This window comes from Cimex lectularius, unplaced genomic scaffold, assembly GCF_000648675.2.
Source record: "Cimex lectularius strain Harlan isolate CLEC.00 unplaced genomic scaffold, Clec_2.1 scaffold41, whole genome shotgun sequence".
Classification (NCBI taxonomy): domain Eukaryota; kingdom Metazoa; phylum Arthropoda; class Insecta; order Hemiptera; family Cimicidae; genus Cimex; species Cimex lectularius.
This window is the reverse complement of record NW_019393011.1, coordinates 761,726-776,987: the sequence shown is the minus strand read 5'-3', so window position 1 is coordinate 776,987 and position 15,262 is coordinate 761,726. Positions and strand designations below refer to the sequence as shown.

General features: G+C 34.0%; 3 protein-coding genes and 1 long non-coding RNA gene across 4 annotated transcripts; 3 read left to right on the top strand and 1 right to left on the bottom strand.

Annotated features, from left to right (window-relative positions):
* Window positions 1-450: 450 nt before the first annotated feature.
* On the top strand, window positions 451-4,115 carry LOC106663928 (protein strawberry notch-like). Its single transcript, XM_014389178.2, has one exon. The coding sequence runs from the start codon at window positions 524-526 to the stop codon at window positions 4,091-4,093; it is 3,570 nt and encodes a 1,189-aa protein (XP_014244664.1). The 5' UTR covers window positions 451-523; the 3' UTR covers window positions 4,094-4,115.
* Window positions 4,116-4,235: 120 nt separating this feature from the next.
* LOC106663915 lies at window positions 4,236-10,983 on the bottom strand. Its single transcript, XM_024229780.1, has 3 exons — window positions 10,594-10,983; window positions 8,939-9,040; window positions 4,236-8,879 (listed from the first exon to the last, which is right to left on the bottom strand). The coding sequence occupies exon 3, from the start codon at window positions 8,770-8,772 to the stop codon at window positions 4,249-4,251; it is 4,524 nt and encodes a 1,507-aa protein (XP_024085548.1). The 5' UTR covers window positions 8,773-8,879; window positions 8,939-9,040; window positions 10,594-10,983; the 3' UTR covers window positions 4,236-4,248.
* LOC106663916 lies at window positions 10,397-10,989 on the top strand. Its single transcript, XR_001340113.1, has 2 exons — window positions 10,397-10,519; window positions 10,576-10,989. It is a non-coding gene; the product is annotated as an uncharacterized LOC106663916 (long non-coding RNA).
* Window positions 10,990-14,329: 3,340 nt separating this feature from the next.
* On the top strand, window positions 14,330-15,022 carry LOC106663809 (U1 small nuclear ribonucleoprotein C). The gene has a single exon (XM_014388900.2). It carries the CDS (start codon window positions 14,455-14,457, stop codon window positions 14,932-14,934), a length of 480 nt encoding a protein of 159 aa, XP_014244386.1. The 5' UTR covers window positions 14,330-14,454; the 3' UTR covers window positions 14,935-15,022.
* The last annotated feature ends 240 nt before the right edge of the window (window positions 15,023-15,262 follow it).

Below are 15,262 nucleotides of genomic sequence, written 5' to 3'. Positions count from 1 at the left end.
TTTATTTGTTTCAGAAGATTAAATACAATTTTACAAGATATTTGGGCCTAAAAACCTAACAAATAAAGAAACAAAGGAGGAAAGAAAAAGCTAACTAAATTTATTGTTTGTATTATTGCCACCATATCATTAAGAGATCTTAAATATAATGTACACTGAAAAAACTGTATTTTTTAATACTTAACAATGGCATTAGACATAACAATTTTCTAACCCTTTAGTGTGTAAATAAGTTAAACCAAATTTTTAAAAAAAATCTGCTATAGTTTGGTGATCAGTAGATGAAAAGAATTTTTTCCCTACAGCTAACTTACTAGTAAAAGTCAGAACAAAAATGTTTGTTATCAATCATTCCAAGACTTGTAAAATTTTCTGCTTGATAAATGAAATTTAGTATGGCAATGGAAAATCCAGTATTTTAAATCTTTTGCAAAAACAGATGTTGATTGAACATATGTTTATATTGTAAATGAAGTAATTTTTTATTAAAAGGTCTTGCCCTTATATTTTATAAACGTTAAAAATGTACGGGGAGGAAAAAATGGAAAGTTCAGACAGCGATTTTGAGGATCCGGACAAACTGGAAGTGCCAGGAGGAGGAAGAGATCTGGCCGCTTTGTCAACAGCAAGAAAGAGCGCTGTCACGTTCCAATCGACAAACAGCCATTTGCCTAAAAGATATGATAATCTTTTTGAAGACTTTGTAATGAGAGGTAAGAATAGTTCGACGATTTTGGACAATATTCAGTTCTTAAAAAGCCATAACGGCATTTACACCGATTTATTGGGATCGAGATCTTCAGGTATGGGTGGCCCTTATGGTTTACAATTCGAAGGAAGCCAGATGCAAAAGAGTTTCCCTTGGAAAGACAGTCTATCAACAGAGCAGATAAAACACAATTTAACAAACGTCGAGGAAACCACAGAAGACGAAGGAATGGGTGTTGCAGAAACATATGCAGATTATATGCCATCAAAATTAAATTTTGGCCGGAAGCACCCAGATCCAGTTGTAGAATCCACTTCTCTTTCAAGTGTAGAACCGGTAGACGTCTGGTACAAGCTGAAAATTCCAGAGAGTGTTATTTCCTCCGGCAGTCTTTCCGCTCTCCAGTTAGAGTCCATTACTTATGCCTGTCAGCAGCATGAGTTACTACTTCCTAATGGTGCCAGGGGGGGCTTTTTAATTGGAGACGGTGCTGGAGTAGGCAAAGGAAGGACCATTGCAGGAATAATCTATGAAAATTATCTTCGGTCAAGGAAAAAATCAATTTGGATTTCAATTATGAATGACTTGAAATATGACTCTGAGCGAGACCTTTCTGATATTGGAGCAGACAACATCAAAGTATTCCATCTTAACAAATGCAAATACACTAAGCTTAATTCTGAAGAAAATGGCTTAATAAAAAAGGGGGTTATATTTTGCACTTATAGTGCTCTTATAGCTAAGACCACAACACAGGATTGTGAATTTGAAAACAGGTTCGATCAGATAGTAGACTGGTGCGGTCCTAATTTCGATGGGGTCATAATCTTTGATGAATGCCATAGGGCAAAAAACCTTTGTCCAGGTGGCTCTGGCAAACCAACAAAAACTGGTCTCACTGTATTGGAATTACAGAAAAGACTGCCAAAGGCAAGGGTTGTCTATGCTTCTGCTACTGGTGCAAGCGAACCGAGAAATATGGCCTACATGGTTCGTTTGGGAATGTGGGGTCAGGGTACAGCTTATGCAGATTTCAACCATTTTCTCAACACAGTGCAAAAACGGGGTGTCGGAGCTATGGAAATAGTTGCTATGGACATGAAGCTGCGAGGTCTATACATTGCTCGGCAGCTTAGTTTTCATGGTGTTGTTTTTAAAATAGTAGAAATCCCTATTGATCCAGCATTCATTAAAATTTATGATGAAGCGGTTGAACTCTGGGTTGAAGTTTTTAAAGGGTTCCGACATGCTGCAAGCCTCTTCGATGCAGACAAATCTGTGTGTGTAGCTATGTGGAGTCAGTTCTGGTCAGCACATCAGAGGTTTTTCAAATACATGTGCATATCGGCTAAAGTAAAACATGCTGTCAATATTTCTCGAGAAGCTATAAAATGTGGTAAATGTGTTGTTATAGGTCTGCAATCAACTGGTGAAGCCCGGACCCTCAACCAACTGGAAAAAGATGACGGAGAACTGACAGACTTTGTTTCCACTGCACGTGGAGTTTTAAGAACCCTTGTCGAGAAACATTTTCCTGCCCCAGACAGAAATTCTGTTAAAAGAATTATAGGAAATGACATTGCCAAAACAGAAATATCTCGCTCTAAGAGAAAAAAGAGAAGAAAACAAAGCCCAGATTTACTAAATCTAAAAACTTCAGACAATTTTGATAGCTTAAGTGAGGAGGAAGTCGATGATAAAAACTATGACGATAAATGTCGAACAAGTGGTGTGAAAACAGATGATTTTAGTTTGTCAGGAGACAATTTGATCCAAACAACAGTGTTTCAGAAAAAACAACTACTTGCCAAAATAGATATTTTAGGGAAAAAACTACCTCCAAATACTTTAGATGAACTAATAGATGAATTAGGTGGACCTGAAAATGTGGCTGAGATGACTGGTCGAAAGGGAAGGGTTGTCCATAATGATGGCAGCTACAAATATGAAACAAGATCAGAAGTAGATATACCATTAGAAGTTTTGAACCTAAGGGAAAAGAAAAGATTTATGGATGGTAGTAAAGATGTGGCAATTATTTCTGAAGCGGCCAGTTCAGGTATATCATTGCATAGTGACCGTAGAGCTCTAAATAGAAAAAGAAGGGTTCATCTTACATTAGAGCTTCCATGGAGTGCTGACAGAGCGATACAACAGTTTGGTAGAACACATAGGAGCAACCAAACAAACGCCCCAGAATATGTATTGCTTATTTCAAATCTTGGCGGGGAAAGACGATTTGCTTCAATTGTTGCAAAACGGCTTGAAAGCCTTGGTGCTCTGACACAGGGTGACAGAAGAGCAACAGAGGCAAGAGATATGTCAAAATTTAACATAGATAACAATTATGGAAGAATGGCTGTGGAATTGACCCTTAAGACTCTTGTTGGGCAAGAGAATCCTTTAGTCCCTCCTCCAACAAGCTATGAAGGAGATTTTTTCAAAGACGCCATTAAAGGACTAATAGGGGTTGGCCTAGTTCTACAGTCTGAAAATAATCCAGAAAGTCTGCAGCTGGACCATGATCGAAAATGCCTCGGCAGATTTTTGAATAGAATTCTAGGTCTACCTGTCAACTTACAAAATGCTCTTTTTGAATATTTTACTAACACTATGGAAGCTATTATAGAATCTGCAAAAAAATCAGGTCATTTTGATTTAGGCATTCTTGATGTTGCTGCACAAGATGAAAACACTAAAAGACTAGCTGTTTATAAATTCTTTAGAAAACAGTTGACCGGGATGACAGTAACAGAACTTCATAAGGTGAGAGTAGAAAGAGGGATGACTTGGGCAGAAGCTGTTTCTCTCTGGACTGAATTAAAGACAGTGCATGAGGGATTTTATCTTTCATCACAAGTACGAAATGGCAATAATGAGGTTATTCTTGTACAACTAGAGAATGGAATTTCAAGTATTAAAAAAAGCTTTGTGAAAGAACAAGAGTCATATTGCATTCATAGGCCAAATGTTGGTTTGCAACTTAAGCGAGAGAATCTCAAATTTATACTTAAAAAATTCAAAAAGATCGGTTTGGAAGAAGCAGAACATCATTGGAAAAGTCATTATAGTGCATCGTCGAGCATATGTTCACACAGTTACTGGACCGGGATCTGCAAGAAAAGTTGTTTTGAAGGCGAATGTGATGTTGGCCTGCGACATAGGACTTACAATATACTTTCTGGTTCTGTATTAAGTCTGTGGAATTCAATTGAAAATATTGTTTCTACGAGCAGTGGTAGTGCAAGATTGCAAGTTGTCAGAGTTAAAACAAGTGAAGGCGACAAAATTGTAGGAACTCTCATTCCATCTAATTCATTTCAGAAACTTTATGATGAACTCACAGCAGTATCAGAACGGGTGGAAAAACAAGTATTTTCATAGCAAAATAGTTTGCTCTTTTAAATAAAAGAATTGATTTAATTATTGTTGTTTTTTTTTAATTTTCCATCAAAAATATTTAATTGAATTAACCTGTGCAGAATCATTAAACACCAATTATTTTAAAATGTTTTACTATATTTTGAAAAAATGTATATTTACATATATAGAGGAACACTAAATGAGACCTTCCTTTTGGGTTTGGGTTTATTGGACGAAGCGTCTATTGATTTTGGTGAATCTTCATCTGATGATTCTGTTGTACCACTTTCGGTTTGAATATTTGTTATTTTTTCTCGAGATTCTTTTCGTTTGATTGAAAACAGACGTTTTGCCAATCTTTTTATTGCACTTTCTCTTTTAATTGGTTTCACTGCAGATGTGCATAGTTTTTTTGTGTAAGATTGCACTGTCTCTATGCTCGTGTTGCTATCAGCAGTTTGCAAAAAGTCATAGCCAGCATCAAAGCGACTATGCGGATTAATTCTTTGGTTTTTAAATCTTTTTGCTGGAACTGGTGCACTATGGTCGGTAATAATAATGGGAATCGATTGCCTATGTTTTTTTGTTTTTTTCTTCTTTCTATTATTTGTTTTTGTTCCTTCTCCTTCCCCATCACCATCATCGTCATCATCATCATCATCCTCATAATCATCTTCTTCTCCTTCTTCTTTCCCTTCTTCCTCTCCTTCTTCTTCATCATCATCATAGTCCTCAAACTTGGTTCTTAACTTTGGTTTTCTAAAATATGGTGACATTTTTACCTTACTACCAACGATAGGTTTAGATCTTTTATTGGAAAAAAAGTAAGATTCTGCTTGTTCCCAATTATGCATAGCAGCATGACCAATCATGTTTGGTAGAAGTTTTTCATCAGGCGCTACTTCAACTTCATTCGGATTTATATTATACATTTTGAAATCACTAGAAGGAAGTTTTGGTTGCATTCTCCAATCTGTACTTGGTCCTGGGCTCTCTAATTTGGATGGATTTGTAGCAGTTTTATTTGATGAATCATGTTGCTTATTGTTATTTGAGTGGTGATAGGCATTATAATCTTCTTTCGGTTGATTAGGACTTGTTTCTAGTGAATCATTCAAATTTCTTTGTTTATTAAATATATGGCTACTCTCATTTGGCAATACCTCTTTTTTGTCTAAAGGCTGTTCTTCAGAGTAAGATTTATTGTAAAACCCCTCTTGGTGAATTTCTCTGTTGTTTGGTTCAAAATATTCTTTGTTTAATTTTTTTTTCTCATTAGGCACTTCATTAGTCGGTGTATCAGGAGGTTTTTCTTTTAGGTAGACAATCTCATATTTATTGCCTTTAGCTAAATTATGTCTATACCTGTCAACAGCAAGTCTTGATGTTATAAAACTGTCCTGTTTGCCAGAGGGGCCAAGGATGGTTGAAATTACATCATTATCTGGTTCTTTCATTTCTCTTGTACGTCCATCAGATGAGTACTCTGTAGATGGGAGAGAATTTGGACGAGAAACAAATCCACTCCTTGACTTTTGCAATTTTTCATCATATTTCCGGTCTCTGCTTTCGGTGTAGTCACTGTTTCTAAATTTCTCATTGATCGTTGCAAAAGACAAATTTTTTTGTGCACTAAGATTGACATTATAATTGTTCTCGTATGGAGGTGTTTTGTCATGTTTTTCATTTGTCTTATGGAATTGTTGATATTTGTTTTTTACTATCTGAGTTTTGGTGTTAACTATTGGAACTTCACTTTTAAAGGTACTCAGTTCTGTTTTCACATTTTCATTTGACGGTTCTTTGGGTTGTGTAATGTCAATATATTTACTTCTATTGTGTTTAAAAAAATTCTCCCCAATCGTGCTTTTATAGCTTAATTCCCTCTTCTGTCGTTTTACGTACACAGTAGGAGACAATTTTCGGGCATCGTTTGGTCTTTTATCATCAGGCAATAGATTTCCTGAATAATCATATGGCTTATATCTTGTTTTTGGATAAAATGTAGGCTTGAGAGGTGGTGGATCATGTCCACCAGGGTTAAATTGTGTAGATCTAAATGGTTGTTTTGCAAATTCTTCACTGTAATCTCTCAAATGTTCTGCATCATCGGGGTATTTTTCCAAAACAGTTTTATGGCAAAAATTCTTTGACAAATCCTCAGATTTTGTTTTCTTCAAGCCCTTGTCATTAAAGAGCTGCTTTGGTTTTGGAGTGCTTACATTATTTGGACCTGTTTGTTTTTTGAGGTAGGGAACTCCAGTAAGTTGTGTTTCAACTATAGCTGCTTCATTGGTTGTGTATTTACGGTCAATTGGACAAATAGATAAATCTTTTGCATTATTAACAGCACTTTTCTTTTTACTATTTATACATTCTGTACATGTTTCTGAGCCGACAGGATTTGTGTAATTTTTAATGCAGGGGCGTCTTGCAACAGAAGATGGAGAAAGTGGAGTGTAGTCATTATTGTTTCTTTGATCATACCTGAAATCTAAATTCTCATCTTTAAAAGAAACTCTTTCTTTTGGTGCAGATAATCCTTTTTTTTTAGAAGAAGTCTTTGAAGTTGGTTGGCCCTTTATATCCAAATAACCCCTTCGGTGGTGGTCTCTTTTTTTCCTTAACAATGCTGGGTCAACACTTTGCCTACCATATTTCAATCCTATGTTGTGGTATTTGTCCGTTTCCTTATCATCGCATGCCACACCACAATCACTTGAAACATCTAGTTTTCTCATTTTACCTGCATTGTTATCTATCTTTACATTTGAATTAAAATAAGTAGATTGGCGTGGTTTCCTTTCTGGGGTTCTGCTTGTAGATTGTCTTTCTTGTTTCCTAGAACTAGAACCCATTTTTTCTCTTTCCTCTTTAACATTTATGTTTTCATTTAAGAAATGAGCAGATTCATAAGGCCTATAGTTTTTTTTAGCTTGAACCACTTCTGATATTGAACGTAGATCTGGTGGTGCATAAAAATCATTTATTGGCTTCATTTCATCTCTTAAATCATAAGATTTAGTATATTTTTTAGTGTATTTCATTGATGAAGCTATAGTATCTTTTCTATGAGATGCATTTTCCTCCAAATCTTTCAATATTGACATCCGTTTATTTATATAATCTTTATGTTTTGAATTTGATGGATACCTGCTTTTTGAATAATCACTTAAATCTGGGCTTTCTGTTTCCTTGGAATAACTTTTAGAATGAACATAATTTGGCGTGCCTTGAGATTTTGGGGAAGAATGCAATTTTCGATGTTTCAAATCTGAATCATATTTTTCAGGCGTGCCTTGAGATTTTCGGGAAGAATGCAATTTTCGATGTTTCAAATCTGAATCATATTTTTCAGGCGTGCCTTGAGATTTTCGGGAAGAATGCAATTTTCGATGTTTCAAATCTGAATCATATTTTTCAGGCGTGCCATGAGATTTTGGGGAAGAATGCAATTTTCGATGTTTCAAATCTGAATGATATTTTTCAGGCGTGCCATGAGATTTTGAGGAAGAATGCAATTTTCGATGTTTCAAGTCTGAATCATATTTTTCAGAATGTTTCCTTCTATGATAATTATGATTTTCATAATAAGCTTCCCTTTCCCTTTCATTTTTTGAAGTTTTCAATGGTTTTTTTGTTGGGTTAATTTTGTGATGTAAATTATTTTGACGATTTACATCTTTTAATTCTGTTTTATTATTATTACTCATTTCCATCAGTAAATCCTGCCTTTTGTTTTTCTTGCTTGAAACATTCTTTGGGAAAGACTCAGTGCTGCATGACACATTTTTCATTTTGTTGGGACTAATGGATTGCTGTCTTTTTTTCATCATAACGAACTCAGTATATTTTGCAAAATAGTTTTTGTCATTTCCTGATGGAGAACTCCTTCTGTTAGACAATTTGGGAGTTTTTGTCTTTACTGGTAAATCTAAAGGTCCATTCCAATTCTTCTCATCATTTTCATCCTCATGTTGATTTCTATTCTTTATAGATATTTCCGTACTGTCAAATGAAGAATTCCTTGGTATTCTACATTCATTTTCTTTTGGACCATAATATTCATATTTTTTCTGCTCTACTTTTCTACTTGGGTGCTTGTCAGTTTTGGTTTTTCGTAACATCAGCCTAGATTGAATAAAATGGGAGTCAGCACCCATCTCTCTCGAATTCACTAGTGGAATAAGTTCACTTTTTGAATTCCAGTCTAATTCTTCATAACTACTTTGTCTTGTATTTTTTCCACTTCTTCTTTTGTATGGATCTGATCTTGATTCATATAAAACATCGACATCAGGATTGGCTGGTGTGCTTACGTAACCCTTTCTTGATGAAAGATTATAAAAGCTTCTTCTGCTTCTTATATCATTTTCAGAAGGGAAATCAGGTCTGAGTGTTAGATAATTATCATATTGGGAACAGCTCCCTGTTGCACAAGAACTTTTTTTTCTCTCGCGAAGGCGATATACGTCTTCATCATGTTTATTTCGAGCCATGTTGACCAAAAAATCTGTTTGTAAATTCAAGTAAAACTGATCTTGTGTTAAAGGGTATTTCATGAAACCATTTTCAAGGTATTGCATGTTTTTTACACAAGCTTTTTTAATTTTGTTGTATTTTTGCTCATGCTTATTAAGAAGACTTTTATTACCTCCAGCATTGTGTTGATTTTGTTTCTTTCTCCGCTCAAGCTTCATGATTACTATGTAGAAACAAAACTGGGTTGAGTAAATTATATTATAAATGAGGTCAATACTTAAGCTCAACTCCAAAACACTTTTAATTCACAGTTTTTATTGCACATCTGAAAGTACACAAATTTAATGTAAATTTTTATTTTATTATTATTTTACTAGTTATTACCAGTCTGTAAACATTTGGAGGAACAGATTGCAAATATTTCTCTATGCTCAATGAAAATTCATCTATTCCGTAATTCGTCAACTCACTGACTATACACTGATTCTAGAAAACAATATTTTAAATTGAAAAATAAAACATGTCAAAAATATTTTTAAATAACTGTACTATTATTGATAGTATTCAATTGCAGTATTACTGATAATTATTATTTTTATGGAAAATATAGTTGAGTTGAAAAATTAGAATCATGAGCGTGATTTGAACCCTTGACCACCAGATGGGTTTGAGTCCCATTAGTGACGCTAATTTTTCAACTGAACCATACTTTACACAGAAATAATAAATCAATTAAAGTAATTATTTGTTGAATGAGGGTTTGATGCAGCAGAGGTCATGTCAACCCTCGGGAGATGTTTTTGAAAAAAAAAAAAAAACGTTTGAAAGTATGTTAGGTTCAAATGCAGAGCAGCAGGATTCGAACCTGGGACCTTTACCTTACAGGTAAAGTGTTGTGACAATTTCAAACCATTGTGGTCACCAACACCCCAACTGTATTATTAATTGAGGAAAGATGTTATCTCTTTTGATTTTTTATAAAGGGCATGGCCTTTTATTTTTATTCTGCCTTTTTTATTGTAAAAGTGACCTGTTTTTTTTTTCACACATTTTGAAAGTCCTTTCCATTCTAAAAAAAAAATTATATCAGAAACTCAAAAATCGTCAGTTCATCATAGAGATATTGAAATTCTCCTGCAGATCTCAATAATTTCAATTTATCATGAAACTGGTTAAAAAAAGGAGAAAATTTAAAATTTAATTGAATAAAATATGAAAATTTGTTAGACTTTTTAAAATCTAACCGTAAACAACAGGGATAAATTAAAATTATTCAGTTCTGAAAGAAAACTTCAATATGTCTATGATTAACCAATGAATTTTTGAGTATATTGTATCACTTTTTTAAGAATGGAAAGGGTGGAAAGGACTTTCAAAATCTGAATAAAAAAAAATTTATTCCCAAAAATTCACCAGTTCATTACTTGTCTGATAATTTCAATCGTACAACTGATTAAAGACAGGATAAAATCAAAAAAAAATTTTTGATAAATATATCAAAAAATTGCAAGAAATAATATTTTAATCAAAAATATTCAGTTTGCTATAATTAAACATAAAGAGCATAAAAAATTTTATTGTCACAAAACCTAATTGTGAGATTAGTAAGCGCTGTTCCGGGCCACTTTCCCCTAAATTACTTCCAAATGGGCTTTTCTTTAAATAGAATCTGTGTTGCTACAGAGATATTAAAACTGAAGGAACAAAAAAAAGTGTAATTAAAATGAAAGGTGAATTTTAAACATATTTGCCAGTTTAGACATCTACGACAAACTAATAAAATTAAAATCTATGCAAAATTATTTTCAAATTATTCTTTCAAAAAAATCATATGATTGAACAAATACAAAATTTATTTTATTTTTTTGATAATTAAAAGAAACACTAGAAAAATTTATACTTAAAACAAATTAACTTTGTTGTTTGTGGGACTTTTTATAAGGTGAAACTGAGAGAAATTTTCAGGTATTAACATTTAAAGTGAATTTTTTTTTTTTTACAAAAATTATGTGTTGATTTAGGAGAAGACAAACACTTACTTGTAGGGATCTTTCAACTCTTTCACATCTTTTGGAATGTTCCCAGAAGTGGGACCTTGGTGTTTACCCTTTTGAAGACGGCCCTCAATGCAAGCAGGCAGCGTTATTCTGACTTTACCCTCCAAACTGTTCATTGGTTTGTTGCTTTGGTTAAGGAGGGTGCCTAAGAAGATTTTGTATATTGACTGAAGCCCTACAAACATCAAGGGAAGGACTTAGCTTTGGTCAGTTACCAAATTCTATGAAGGCGAGCCAAAATATTAAAAGCTGACATTTATGCTTGGGAAAGAAATGCCGTCTCTTTGATGTGACAGACCTCCTTATTACTACATGACTGAAAAAGTGAAACATCACATGATTGTCATTCTCACATTAATAAAGTGTATTTAAAATTTATTTTTAGTATTTCTTTTCCTTCAAATTATGAATGATTTGTAATAAAGAAATACAAGAACTAGCTATCATATAAATGGTAGAAATATACTTCTAGGGGTAGCGTGTTGTTTTGAATACAACCTGAACATTTAAAAAATCGCCATGTCATAATTGTTCAAAATTATTGTTAATATTAGAAATTTAAATGAACAGAGTTTAAAATTCATGTATTATCATGATTATTAGCTAACCCCTTTGCATAAAAAAAACATGGATTAAGTATTGTTATAACATGACCATCTGGTTAGCTCTCCACAAGACTGCTAATTAGGCCTTATAATAAACATTTGAAATATTGTTCATAACACTGGTTTGCAAAATACTTTTTGTTCCAGTCCAATAAATAAATAGCATTTACTGTTATACAGGACCCCATAAAACATCATAATTTCTTAAACTTCAAATATTTTGTCAAAATTATTTCAGATGTTCTTCACATATGGAGCAAAAGCCACTTTTTGGGCTGTGCCGAGCTTTTGGTGGTTTATTCCACCATTATATTGGCCTGTTTATTAAAAACCCAAATTGACACAAATACAGAGTAACTTGTGTTAATTTTGTTTTTTAATAAGCAGGCCCTGATGATTGCAGAATGAACCACCAAGAACCACCAAGGCTCGGCACAGCCCAAAAAATTGTTTTTGTTCCATATAACCTCTGAAGAAGATCTTATCATCCAAACTTATCTTGCTGCAGGTCGATAAACATCCAAAACAATTATCTCAGATGCTTAAATTATGCATCCTATCACCCATATTTCCAACTGGACCTCCAAGTTTCACCAAAATATCCAAAACTCGATCAGAAATCACTTTCTGATTTGTGGCTCTTCTATATTTCATGACTTGGTACCTCTACTTCAAATACTTCAAAAGTTGAACGTCTCCCCTACTCCAACCTAACAACTTCCTGAACTGAACCTTTCTCTCTATTCAACAAAGTTTTTAAAAGAAAAACCTCCAATTGACATATAAAAACATGAATTTCTCAAATTACAATACTGGTGGAAACTCAGCAACTCTGGCAATTTGGAAAGCATTATAAAAATAAAGTGGTAGAGCAGCGGCATATTTAGCAGAAGGTCTTGGGTTCGAATCCCGCTCGTGACATTGACTTTATCTCTACCAATACCTTACATAAAGATTAATTAATTGAAAGGTGCTATTTGGTCAATCGGACCATGAAGTCTAATGAATTTAATAAAAAATAAAAATAAAAAATTCAGCCACAATCACGTCAAAGTGTAGTATTTCCAGGAATGTTTGGGAAAGAAAGGTTGGGTTAAGTAATAGGGGGGAAGGTTTAAATTTTTGTGGAAAATTTTGTACCAGGATTTAATAATATCAATTACAAATGGGATTTGGAGAATTAGAGGGGACAGTTTAATATTTTTTAGTATTTTTTAATTGATAAATTGGGTTTTGTAGGAATTAGATTTTTTGGAATATGTGTAGAGATTAGTGACCGTAATCGATAGTTATTCAGATATCGTGAGATGCGGTCGGTACATATCTGAATAATTTTTGGAATATTGTAAATAGGAAGGACTCTCCTAGGATGCTGCCTGGATGGACAACCACTTTACTGGGAATATAAGAAGAAAATGCAGCCCCCTGAGAGATATGGCAGTAACGGTCTGACAGATAGTATTTTAACAATAAAACATGAAAGAAATGAAGGTATATATTGCACACCCACAAGAAAAGTGGGACAAGTCAAAAAATTATAAAAACCGGATTATTTAGTTCTTTGAAATATTCTGATGTGTGATGCTACAGGACAAATGACACAATTGTAGGTTGACTATTAGCTGCTAGGTGTGTGAGTATTTATCAAGAAAAGTGGCATATTTCGAGTTATGTGAGTTTTTTTCTTGTTTAGTGAAGAATTTTATGCAGTACTGGAGTTACATTTTCACATTATCAACAACAATTGTTAAATCAATTGTACAAATATATTTTTCATGATGTGAATTAATATAGGCCCTGATGATGACCTTGAAATAGGTTGAAAGCTTGGCATTAACAACTAAATTTGCTTTTGTTCTTCAATGCCATTCCTTGATCTGCATTGTTCATGAATTATTTGTTTAATTTCTTTTATTTTAATAATGTTCTTAATTATGTTTTTTTCATAATTTTTTAAAGAATTTTATCTTTTAAATTTGTCTTTATTTTATAGTTTCAACGATTTTTTAAATGTTTTAATTACAATATTTTTAATAATCAATAAAACCTTTATTTCAATAATTAATTTTGTATTTTAAACAAATAATTAGCCCTGACTCCAGGGGGAAAGTATATTTGGGTCAAAAATAATCATAATGAAACTTACTACATGGATATTTATGCTTGTTTGTTAGGTTTGTATGTTGTCTGTTACTATCACAAAAAAATTAATACCCATACAATTGTGCATTGACCGCCATTATCGTTAGAGCAAACACACTTAAACTCCTGAGAACCAATATACGCATGAATGTCACAACTGAAAAAAAGGGTAGTTTTTTAGGGGTAGGACAGGTCGATTTTTAAAGTTTTGTGTTTTTGTTTGTCTTGGTGAATTGAAAGACAGTATTGGTGGATCATGGCAGCTTTTATTGCCAGCAAACGCAATGGTGTGTACTTAATACGTAAGTATAAAAAAAAGTAAACTTCTATTTGCCCCTCCTGTAACATTTTCTTCTGCTGAGTTATGTCACTTTCCCTGTTACCATATTTAATGCCCTGATGATGACCTTGAAATAGGTCGAAAGCTTCGCAGTAACAACTAAATTTGCTTTTTTTCTTCAAGGCCGTACCTTGATCTACATTGTTCATGAATTATTTCAGTTTAATTTCTTTCATTTTAATAACGTTCTTAATTATGTCTTTTCAAAATTTTTTAACAATGTTATCTTTTAAATTTGTCGTTATTTTATAGTTTAAACGATTTTTTAAATGTTTTAAGCACAGTATTTTTAATAATCAATAAAAACCTTTATTTCAATAATTAATTTTGTATTATGTGGGGGATGTAGACATATTTAAGATTATTTTGCCTGATGATGAGTTGAAAATTGGAATAGGTCAAAAGCTTGGTACTAACAATTAAATTTGTTTTTTTCTTCAAGACCATACCTTCATCCAAAGTGTTCGTGAGAAAGTATTGTTTTCAAGGAAGCGTTGGAGTAGTGTACAAGTTATTTTTGTGCTTGCCAAATATCAAGAAGCTTGAAGTTTTTGAGCGTATTAAAAAAAAGAGCGTTTATCTTTCAAATGAGCCGTTCATTCAGCCGGTTCACTGCAGAGTTCAGGCTATTAACTACGGAGGTTTCAGTCGGTTACAGTTTTGTTATGCATAAGGAAAGGTTGATCGCCGTTTTGCCCGTTTGTATTTAGAAAGTGACGAAGTTCTAAGTGCGCGGAAAGTTCGAGAAAAAAAAAGATGCCCAAGTACTACTGTGATTACTGCGACACTTATTTGACGCACGACTCTCCGTCGGTTAGAAAGACCCACTGCCAAGGTAGAAAGCATAAGGACAATGTCAAATTCTATTATCAGAAATGGATGGAAGAACAGGCCCAGCATTTGATCGACGCTACGACGGCGGCGTTCAAAGCTGGCAAGATCGCCGTCCCGGGCAAGCCGGGTCTCATACCCACGGGTGTTCCGCCTCTCGGACCCAACGGCCTCGCCGCGAGGCCTCCCCCGCCTCCGGGTGCGATGATGGGCCCGCCGGGGATGCCGCCCCATCCGGGTATGAGCGCGATGATGATGGGACCCCATGGACCTATGCCTCCGATGATGGGCATGAGACACGCTCCTCCTATGATGGGCGCCATGGTCCCAATGGGACCGATGAGCCACATACGACCACCTCCTATGATGACCGGCCCCGGACCTATGGCTACCATAAAGAAATAAGAACAAAGATTTTTATATTATTTGTATTCTAAATTGTAACTAAATATTAAGTTAAGCAAATAAAAACAGTACCTTTTTTGGTATCATCTTGTCTTTTTATTTGTTTATTGTAAACCCCCAGTTTACCTATATGTATATGTATGTACCTATAATATATGTATTTAGTAGTCATAATTGACTGTATTAATTATTTAATTAATTATAGTTTTAATCTAAGGTCTTGGTTGAGATGAAAAAACCTAGTGCTCTGCTTGTGCCACCACCTTTTTCATCTTGGCCATGACCATAGCTTAAAAGTATAAATTAAAATATGTTTCATGCAGGGATG

Excerpts from the sequence above, each read along its gene's own strand:
- LOC106663928 (XM_014389178.2), top strand. The coding sequence starts at position 524 with ATGTACGGGGAGGAAAAAATGGAAAGTTCAGACAGCGATTTTGAGGAT.
- LOC106663915 (XM_024229780.1), bottom strand. The coding sequence starts at position 8,772 with ATGAAGCTTGAGCGGAGAAAGAAACAAAATCAACACAATGCTGGAGGT.
- LOC106663809 (XM_014388900.2), top strand. The coding sequence starts at position 14,455 with ATGCCCAAGTACTACTGTGATTACTGCGACACTTATTTGACGCACGAC.